General features: G+C 43.2%; 2 protein-coding genes across 2 annotated transcripts in view; both read left to right on the plus strand.

Annotated features, from left to right (window-relative positions):
• The first annotated feature begins 389 nt into the window (after positions 1–389).
• rbm24a (RNA binding motif protein 24a) lies at positions 390–7,069 on the plus strand. The gene is made up of 4 exons (XM_086137072.1): positions 390–873; positions 1,750–1,873; positions 3,124–3,178; positions 6,442–7,069. The coding sequence occupies exons 1-4, from the start codon at positions 706–708 to the stop codon at positions 6,797–6,799; spliced, it is 705 nt and encodes a 234-aa protein (XP_085993198.1). The 5' UTR covers positions 390–705; the 3' UTR covers positions 6,800–7,069.
• Positions 7,070–9,095: 2,026 nt separating this feature from the next.
• The window catches only part of cap2 (cyclase associated actin cytoskeleton regulatory protein 2), an 11,271-nt gene continuing 9,473 nt past the window's right edge, over positions 9,096–10,893 (plus strand). Inside the window, exons 1-3 of the mRNA XM_086137070.1 lie at positions 9,096–9,138; positions 9,247–9,322; positions 10,435–10,537. The gene's annotated coding sequence lies outside the window, so the exon portion shown is untranslated. The remainder of the gene's footprint in view (positions 9,139–9,246; positions 9,323–10,434; positions 10,538–10,893) is intronic.

The raw sequence follows: 10,893 nt of genomic DNA on the forward strand, positions 1-10,893 counted from the left end.
AAAACGTTTTTCCTGTAGGTCTGTTCTGTTACTGTCCTACGCTTTCGTCACATTTTTGTGGTGACGTCGCCCATACCATTTCAGCCACCCCACCCCCGGTACCGTTTCTCGCCCAGCCAAAGTCTCACGAGATTTGCTGACATCTCAAGTGACGATGGCATGTCATTAGTTAAGTGGGACTCAAGATGGCGCTGTTTCCTCTGCGTAACTACACTGGAGTTTGAAGGGGAACCGTTAATTCCTGAACAAATACAACACAACGATAATGTTTTTGATTGTTATGATTTACCAAGAGCATATTTTGCAAAATGTCACGTAACATGTCTAATTTTAACCTCCAAAATGGCTTCAAGCTACAGCACCTGCTTGCTCAGCTTGTTTGTGGGCCGACCCAGAGGAGGAGTTGTGGGCTGAACTTTTTTTGTTTTTCTTTTTTTTTTTTTTTTTAGGAATTGGCTCCCTGTGAGTGAGAGAGGGCATTCACTTCGAGGCACCAGCAAGGAGAAGAAGACGAGCAGTCCTCATGCTGATGCACAAGCCCCCTGACCACCACCACGTCCATCTACCTCCAGGCTGGAACTCCCTCCTCCACCTCCACCTCCTCCTCCTCCTCTCTCCTCCACCAAACTGTCAAGACACTTTGCACTAACTTTTTGCTTTTGTATTTTTTTATCATTTACCCTCTTTTTATAATCATTATTAACGATGCACACCACGCAAAAGGACACCACCTACACTAAGATCTTCGTCGGGGGGCTGCCCTACCACACCACTGACTCCAGTCTCAGGAAGTACTTTGAGGTGTTTGGCGAGATCGAGGAGGCGGTGGTCATCACTGACAGGCAGACCGGCAAGTCTCGGGGCTATGGATTTGTGAGTACCCTAACCCCATTTAATCACAAGAAGTGACGGTGATTGCAAAAAAAAAAGGGCTACATCCGAGATTTTAGCTTGTGTGCTTAACAGATGATAGTCAAGTACCTACACAGTCTCAAAATCTCAAAACATCGTCACGTCTTTATTATTGACTTTACAGGTGAACATTTTAAAATTTTTGTGTTATTTTTGAACCCCAGCCTTTGTGTTAGTTGAGCCTAAAACGAAATGGGTACTTCCTTGGTCCTTATCAAGCTTTGGTGGCGTTTATTGAAGTGTTTTTGTGGTGTAATTCTGCTGAATAAAACTTAATAAAGGTGTCCAATGGAACACATGTATCACAACATTATCCTTTGCGAGTATTGATTGTATTTGTATGGTTTCAGTGAAATTAATATTCTTAAATGATGTATGACGAAAGTATGACCTTGAAAAAAGTACAAATTAACAAAACAATACTCTCAAGTCTTATGTTAAATCTTAAAAAAAAAAAAAAAACCTAAACAAAGAAACTACCGGTAGGTTATATGGTGAGGGTTAATGCTAACACGTGCTAATTGTAGCACAAGAAGGCAAACTGCATGCTGATGCTCAGCTAGAATCAACAAGGACACCATCACATCCATAGATAAGCTAGTTTTGCTCCCTCTCCATTGTTCAGTGGGCGTTGCGAGGAATTTCTGGCACGTTCTGTTGCCATTAATCCTCAAATTCACACCACTACTTCCAAAATAGCCAAAAAGCTCGCTTTTCTAGGTGCAGCACTGTCTCCCCAGACAACCTTTATAGTCAGCGAACCCCGGCGAGTTGTAAACAACAACCTCACTTGGCGGCCGTGTGCTTTCCCCATTCCTCCGATTCTCGCAAAACCAGGTGACCATGGCGGACCGCTCGGCTGCCGACCGGGCCTGCAAGGACCCCAACCCCATCATCGACGGCAGGAAGGCCAACGTCAACCTGGCCTACCTGGGGGCCAAGCCTCGAGTAATGCAGCCAGGTAGGAAGCCACATTGGTCTCGGGTGTAAGGTTGCCCTGACAACTGCGGTACTGCAAATAGTCTCAGCCCTTATTTGATTTGTTTGTATGCGTATCCAGGCAAATCACACCCTAAAAACTGCAAATGATTGTGTCCTAGCCGGTATTTTCCTTATTTTGGCAAAACAACTTAAAAACATTTTCAGGGCAGCCTTTTAACCCGACAAGTTGTAAGATTGTTTTGCCAACCCCAGTGCCGCGTCGATGCAGAGCAAAAAATAATTCTGTTTTAGGTATTATATGAATTATTTTTGTATCTAATTCTTTAAAAATATCTATTTTAACAAGTCAGTGTTTTACTCTATATGTCAATGGTGTCAAACTCATTTTTTGTCGCGGGCCACTTCAGAGTTATGGCTTCCTTCGGCGGGCCGGTGCAAAATCTCATCGTTATTTATTACCCATGACGATTTGAGATATCGATACAGATTTCAGCAACAATCATGATAGTTGACACACATGATTTGCTCCCGCGAGCCACATCAAATGACGTGGGGGGCAGGATCTGGCCCCCTGGCCTTGACTTTGACACCTGTGCTATATGTGTAAGATTGTTTTGACGATCCAAGTCGCGTGTTTCGCAGCCTGGTGCTGCAAATGATTGTGTCTTGGCAGCGGTTATTGTATTTATTTTTGTATTTTGTATTTTGTATTTAGGCAAAGAAAACCTTAAAAACACTACACGGGCCTATTTTACGAATTTACTGTTTTAACTCTGCAAGGTGTAAAATTATTTTACCAACTGCTGTTTCAAATCGACCAGAATTGTGCTACAAATAAATTAGTCTTAACTGTATCCCACCAAAAACTTTAAATCATTGTTCTAACTCAACAATTCTTATGTATTTATTTATTTATTTTTGTGGGGGGTGTAAGATTGTTTTGTTGGCCCCAATATCGCGGTTTTGCTGAATCCGGTTGTGGAGTGGTAAGGCGAATAATCGTATCTTATTTATTTGTATGTGTATTTAGGCAAAACACACCTGAAAAACACCCAAGCAGCATATTTTAATAAGCTAATATTTGAACTCCTCGAGGTTCCTTGTGTATGATTGTTTTGCTAACCCTGGTGTTCAATCCAGCAGACCGTTGTTGCAAATAATTGTCTTTATCATTAATCTCTTAATTTTTTTGTAATCATTTCAGCAAAAAAATAATTTACAGACATTTTAAGTTGGTCATACACTAATTGGTCTGTTTGAAATTGACAGGTTTTACTTTTGGAGTTCCCCAAATTCACCCTGCATTCATCCAAAGGCCTTATGGGTAAGTCCTCACTGCTCCATCTGTCACTGGAAATTCAAATTTAGAACTCGAGAAAAAAAAAATCTCTCACAATATAATTTTTTAAGGAATTAAATCAGTCTGATTTTATCTCCCAAAAATATTTTGAGATTTGTTTTTTCCAAACTTAAATTTTTTTGTTTTTGTTTTTAGTTTTAATTCCCAAAGATAACTTACTTTATAGATAATAAATCTCATTCCACAGAACGATTAAAAATGTCGTATTTATTTTTTATAAAGGCGTGTTTTAATTGTTTTTGCTTTCAAGGCAACGACCGTCAGACTGTTACATGCTACTGAAAAAAAATAAATAAAAATTGTCGGGCGACAGACCGCACGTATGTGTGTGTCTATGTGAATATTTAGACAAATGAATTAGAATCTTGTAAAACTGGACTTAAGCTGCCTGTCGTAGGTTTTTGCAATTTGAGGTTGTGTGTGTGGAGTGGACACTGACGGAAAATTCCAGTCTGACTCAAGTCTGTGTGTGTGTGTGTGTGCGTGTGCGTGTGTGCATGTGCGTGCACGTGTCTTTCTCTCTCTGGTCCGACAGCTAAGCTTTGTGGGCTAATTGAAAAAGCATAGAATCTGAGAAAAGGGCGATGACAGCCGCATGTATGTGCTTTTGATTTCATTTCCTTCTTTGGAGTTCGATGAAGTGTTGTTAGCTTCCAACTTGTGTGCTTCTCTCGTGTCACGATAGCCCCATAGTTGGATTGCTGAAGTTTTTGGGGTGTTTTCTGTGTGGTTTCAAATCTTTTTTTGTTGTTGTTGAGAAAACCTGCTAGTGGTGCGCTCTTTGCATCTTCCTGTTGTTACGAGGAGATTACCACTCCCGCCCCCTTGTCGTGTTTTTCATTATATCTGTGTTTTTGTGTGTGTGTGGACAAAAGTTGCAAACAAATCTCTCTCTCTCTCTCACGCTCTCTCTTATTCTTATTTTCTCCGATGGATGGATGGAGCTTTTTGGTCACATGGTGTGCTGGGTGTTAACGAAAACAAGCGCGCCCATTGTGGTCGCACAAAGCCCCGAATGCTGACACTGCAGTCGCATGAAGCTAAGTGTGTGTGTGTGTGTGTGTGTGTGTGTGTGCGTGCATGTGTTTGCAAGGATCTCTCTCGTTCAAGCAGTAAAAAATGGCCACGGCCTTTTGAGTAGGGTCTCGCTAGACACTTGATTAGGCACTTGCACAATCATAATGCAGCCCCAGGATAATAATGCCAGTTTTTTTTTGTTTGTTTGTTTTTTTACTACATTATGGCGGTTGTGCATCCGTGCCCTGTCGCTCATTCCAAATTCTATGAGTTGTGGCTTCCCGTAACGTCGTCCTGCTGATTTGCATTAGCACCACTCTCAGTTTGTCACAAGAGGGTCGGATGCCGTTCCCGAAGAGTGTCCAGTTAGAAGAGAGAATACACAACGCCCTCTTCAGTCTTACCTTGTCTTTTTATTTCTGGGCCGGCGATTAGTGAACCTCCGCAAAGGCTGAACAGTGAACCTTTTGCAGCCTTGACACAGAATGCCAATACAAAGTCGACCTTGCGATTTTCCACCTTTGGAGGTGGTGTCAGAGTAAAACCTTTGCATACAGCATGAAAGGGGTTTTAACACACTGGTTGTAACTGAATCAAATATGAAACCAGTGTGAGCTCACTCTGGCTTTGAAGTCCGTGAGGAGACCCTATAGGGCTTTCGATGGGCCGGGATAAGTCTACGTCCTGGAGGGCAGAATGTGTTCATTGTTCAGAGTTGTTGATTTAATCAAAACATCCCCCCTGTGAGCCCCCCGCCCATGTCCCGCCACTCCGCCTCCCCGCAACCTCTATTTGAAAACTGTCCAGCTGTCAAAGTGGCGCTGACATTTTCACAATGCCGCGCTGGGGCTCATCGCCTGCGTCCCAGACTCGGACACCACCGCTGTAAGCCGACCCTAAACCCCCCCCCCCCCCCCATTGCCCCACCGCAACCCGGCCCAACCCCACCCCCCCACCTCCTCCTCCACCCACCCGATCATGTGAACCTGCAGGTCGCAGTCCACGTGCCAAAGCAACAGGTAGCGCTCTAAAACCCCGATAGCTATTTTGTCCAAGCAGAAACCAAGACACGATAACAACAGGAGCTAAAAAAGCGTGTCGATTCTTGAACCGGATTTGGTATCTGGAATCCACTGACAAAGATACTGTGAATGTCAAGTTTCTCAATAGCCAGTTGAGGTCTTGCTCAGCTTGTCTGTAAAATCCGGTTTTGTAAGGAGCCCTGTCATGATTAACTCATTCAATCACAGCCATTTTCACTGGAGCAACCCCCTCAATCCCAGCGTTTGACTGGATTTTGACTGATCTTGCAAGGCCCACAGAATATTTGGTTGGAATGCTATATAAACATGGAGCCTACCAAAATAAAGTTTGGACTCCCTTCTTTCAGCAGATGATGAGAAATGGCGATTCCTGGGCAAAAAAAAACTGAGAAAAAGCACTTTTCAAGCACATGAGGCACCACTGCCACCTACCGGTGGCTTTTTTCCAGATTGCATCAGACCCTCCTCCTCTCTATGACGCGAAAAAAAGACTTAGACGTTCAAGTACGTCCTTGGTAGGCAGGACTAATTTTAAAAAGACGTACAAGTAAGTCTTGTGGAATGAAAGAGTTAACAGATCCCTAGAGATGCCGCCGTTGCGTTGCTTTGAATTTGAGGTCAGCACAACTTTTGACTAGATTGTAGAAGGTAAAGATGTGGAGGTGAATGTCGGCGCGTCACATCGATTTTGAGGGGAGGGGGTGCGGGTGGGATGACGACTCTGGATTACATATGATATAATCAAAGTATGTGGTGCGATCGTGATTAAAGATGGCACTGTCGCTGACGAACTGATTGACGGACGGCATGTAAAAAAAGCCGCATAATAGCTGCTATTCTTCCGTCAAAATGCTCTAAAACGGCTTGCAACATGGGAAACGCCACTTGGGAAAACAATTTGGCGAAAATTGCGTTCAACACAAAAGGGCAGGAGAAATGAGTGTCAGCTGTCAAACGTCACACCCTGGTGCCGGCTTTCCGCTACCCCCTTTCACACTGCCTTCCCGCCTCTTTTAGCACAGCAATACAGGCTGGTTGAAAGGAGCGTCTGTTTCTGGTTGTGTCCTTTCGTCCATTCCCTTTTTGACAACCGGACTTCCTGCTTGGCATTGTGGCGCTCCTCTGATGGCGATCAGGCTTTGCTAACCCTCTGGTTTTGTCCCGCAGCATCCCGGCGCACTACGTATACCCTCAGGCCTTCGTGCAGCCCAGCGTGGTGATCCCGCACGTGCAGCCCACCGCTGCCGCCGCGCCGGCCCCCGCCACCTCCCCGTACATCGACTACACAGGAGCAGCCTATGCTCAGTACTCTGCCGTTAGCGCTGCGGCGGCGGCGGCGTACGAGCAGTATCCCTACGCTGCCTCCCCGGCCGCTGCAGGCTACGTGACCACCGCCGGGTACGGATACGCAGTTCAGCAGCCTCTTGCTGCCGCCGCCCCGGGCTCTGCGGCAGCGGCGGCCGCTGCCGCCGCTGCCTTTGGCCAGTATCAGCCTCAGCAGCTGCAAACCGACCGCATGCAATAGCAGGAACAGGAATTGGATTCCGGATGCTGTGCTTCGACCAAAAACAAGAAAAAAAGTCGCCGTACAAATATGATGATGATCATTGTTTTAGTAGCTTATTTCTAGAGAGGAACTGCAGGAACTAATCCCTGTTACTTAAGTCCTGTTGCTGTCTTTTTTTTTTTTACAGTAGGGCTTATTTTGTATATTTATTATTGTCACACACACTGAGGGTTGTTCTTTTTTTTTTTTGTATAATCAGGGAAAAAAATGAAGCTGTTTTCAGCGTGACCTCCTGTCGGGACTTTTGGGACGGTGTCCTTGAAGGCAACCCCCACCCCTTTTTACCTATGCAAAGCTAAAACAGAAACAAGTGATAATAACTTGGAGACTGTGATGGAAAACAAGGCGGAGCTATATTGAAAGGGTGTGGCAAGGGTGCTGACCCAGATGAATCTCTTTGTAATAGGAATGTATCGCTGGTAGCACCGAAAAATTGAGCCGTCACATTGTTTTTGAGAGGGGTAGCCAACTTTATAGGGCAACCCACCAAGCCCGCCAATCCCTTTTGTTTCAGCACAAAGCGACCCAGCTGCTGCCTGCTTCCAGGTGTAAAGTGGGCTGTTTTTCTGCGGCACAGCTTCTGCAGAAGGGGCGAACGGCTATAATGTGGAGCTGGGGCCCAAGGAGGGGCAGGGTCCCGGCACGAGGCTCCAGATCGGTCAACCTGGAACAGGAACCTATTACTTGTTGCTTATTGGTTGACCTCTGACCTTTTGGTCCCCCAGCTGGGCCCCAATTTGGTGGCATCAGATTTGTACGAGGCCACCCTACCAGTCCCACCACCCCAGTGTGCCGTTCCACTGCTGATCAAGCAAAAAAACAGAGCATAACCTCTTGTAGGGACATTTGGGGTGGTGGGGGTACCTTTTTAAGCACCCCTCTTGATCTATGCAAAGTATATCAAATCAATGAAAATGATGAGAAAGGAATATTGTAGACATGAGCAAAAACATATTGTGAGCACACAGCTGTTGGGAGGGGCGGGTGGCTATAATCCCACACCCAGGGTGGGTGGTGGTCATGGTTTTTGGGGAGACAAGGTTCAGAGAGCCCCGCGTCCCCCCCCCCCCCCCCCCGCTAGCCCTGCCAATTCCAACAGTGTCAGCAAAAAAAATAAAAAATCTACCTGGAAACCGTCTGAGCCAGGGTGCCTTTCCCCTGCTATTTCATACTGCTGTATTGTTTCCGATGTGACCTTCTGTCAGGACATTTGAAGGGCTACTTTTGAATGCCGCCCATCCCCTCTTGATAAAATCAAAGGATAAAAAATTAAAATGACCTGGAATGGACGGAGGTTCCAGACGATGACAGAAACACAGCTGTTGAGCTGGGAGGGGCCGCTGACACCATTTTGTCCCCTTTCACTCCTCCCCGCACAAGCGGATCACTCTGGAACAGGAACGCATCACTTGTTGCTCATTTGTTGAGCTGTCACATTTTAATCCCCCTGCCGGGCCCTGTTTTTTTTTGGGGGGGGGGGTTGGGGGGACTGAGTTTACAGGGCCACCCACCAGCCCCAACAACCCCTCCAGTGTCAGCAAAAATCTACTCGGCAACCGCCTGCCTCAGTGTGCCTTCCCAATGCTATTTAAAACAAAGTGACATCTGCTATTTAAAATATTTATTTTTTATTTCATTTTGGTTTTTGGAGAGTAGTAGTGTCAGTACTGTATTAATAATATTATTACTGTGTACTCATCTCAAGGCATATATAATATATATAAGTTATTGAATTAGATTTAGTTTTAATATAATTATTATTATTATTATACATTAACATACTCAACCCAAAAAAAGAGATTTAGTAGCTATTTAAAAATACAATGCACTGTACTTTTATTTTTTAGCTTAATATTGGTTAGCTTTTTTTAATGAAGAAACTTTATTTAAATGCATGCAGCAAACAAAACAACAACAAAACACAAAAATGCTGCTTTATCCACTAGAATGTAAAGTCATTGTAGCTGTGCTTTATAATTATTTTATTTTTATTTTTGGTTCAAATTCATCCGACAATGTTGGGAATTTTTATACTTGAACTATTTCTTACAAGGGACACGAGAGAGAGAAAAAAATTAACGTTTTAAGGAAGCTTTTCATTGTCACTGGATGAAAGTATGTAAAGTGTTAATAAATATTACAAAAACATTTACTCAGCAATTGGAATAAAATGTTCTATATTTCAAACATTTTTTGGGATGTTGTTTTCTTCTTTTCCCACGTGTCTCATTGATGGCGCCATTTTGAATAAAACCAGGCTGCCATTTTGGAGAAGGACTTAAGGGCGACATTGTCAGGTTAGCGTCATTGTCCCCCTCACGCATGGCAACGCGCTGATGAGGACACAGCAAAATAACCATCAATGATGCAGCGCTAATCAATAAGTCATGCTTTTCACTGTTCAGGAAGAACAAGATGGGAGTGTTTATTTCGTGTGCGGTCACGCATTCACGCTTCAGGGTGACATCATCCAAGAAGAGGGTATCGTTCCATCTATTTCTTGATCGATATATCTTGAGACTGAATCTACCTATAAATGTTGTTAGCTAGCTAGCTAACGAATATGTTTGCTTTCTAGCCGTAGGTAGTTTACTAACTTTAGTGTGTGTGTGTGTGTGTCTGTCTGTCTGTCTGTCTGTCAATTTTCTGGGATAGCTATCATGCTATATACGGATATTGATTTCTAGAGATGAAAAAGGCCAGTTAGCCATAAGTCAACCTAGTTATCTTATGTACACATAGCTAACGGGCTATCTGTCCTCTGTCCATCCAACTACAAACCTGTTTAGCTATCTCTTTCTAGTGAACTTTCTGCAGTAGCTATATATGATTCTTAACTATCAGCTAGCTATAGAAGTAGCAAATTGAATATAGAGACAGATAGAGGGACAGCGCTAATTATTTGCACACACTTTTTTTTAACCAACCTATAAAGAATTCACAGTATCCCCCCATCCCCCACTTATTTTTAAAAATTATTATTCTTATTTTTTTCAATTCCCTGCTTCGTCATTTTTTTCTAATGAGAAAACGTTTATTCATTGTTTCATAATGATATTGGTAGGTAGCTGTCGTCTACATTAACCTTTCTTCCCCCCAGTGTTTTTACGTGTTGAATGTTGGTAAAATAGATTACTATGTGCTGTTACTTGACAATATGGTATCTTTATTAGTTTTTAGAGGGCAAGCTTGGTAGCTAGTTAACTTGAGATCAATGCATGATTTTAAATATCTGAGCTGTTTGTCTTTTTACAATTTTCATGTGTTGAATTTTCCCGATAAAGTGTGTTGCCGGGTATGTCATGTTGTTTCTACCCCGTTTGTAAGTTCAAGCTCAAGAATTCTGCTTTTCAACTTGAGTCATTTGAAAAACACACATGGGACATAACATTAGGTACCTTAGATTTACATAAAAAGCCATATTTATTGAACAATGCAACATAATGATAAGAATGGTTATTGATCAGCGTCTGTTCACAGTCAGTTGTGTGGCTCTGTCTCTGTTGGTTATTTTTAGCATGCACATGTGTGTGTGTGTGTGTGTGTGTGTGTGTGTGTGTGTGTGTGTGTGTGTGTGTGTGTGTTTCTGAAAGGTTCTGCTCAGCTGAACTTGGACATCCCAGACGGACGTGAAGGCAGGCAAGCTGGCAGGCAGCTCTCTCGGTCTGGACAAGAACAAGAACAGCACAGGAGGAGGTACAGTACATGTTCCCGAAAAAAAACATTGCATTGGAGTGTGTCCTAAGTTTTGTGTGTGGGCGTGCACTTTGGAAAGCGAAGGACCGACGTTTTCTCCCCCCCAATTATCATGACCTCCTTTTCCCTCAGCGCTATAGCTCCATTTCGAGTCGATGGAATGGACTATATATATATATATATATATATATATATATTAAATTACTTGTCTAATGTATTTACTTTGTGTTTGCTTTATAAGTAACCACTTTTTACTTGAATTTTTTTTTCTATTTGTAAATGAATTTCTTTGTTATTTCAACTATTTTAGCAGACTCATTTTTGTTTCTAAATTTTTGGGGCTGGTAATGTAAGAT

The sequence above is a fragment of the Hippocampus guttulatus genome, chromosome 18 (assembly GCF_054856545.1).
Source record: "Hippocampus guttulatus isolate MCC_2025c chromosome 18, RoL_Hgut_1.0, whole genome shotgun sequence".
Lineage (NCBI taxonomy): Eukaryota > Metazoa > Chordata > Actinopteri > Syngnathiformes > Syngnathidae > Hippocampus > Hippocampus guttulatus.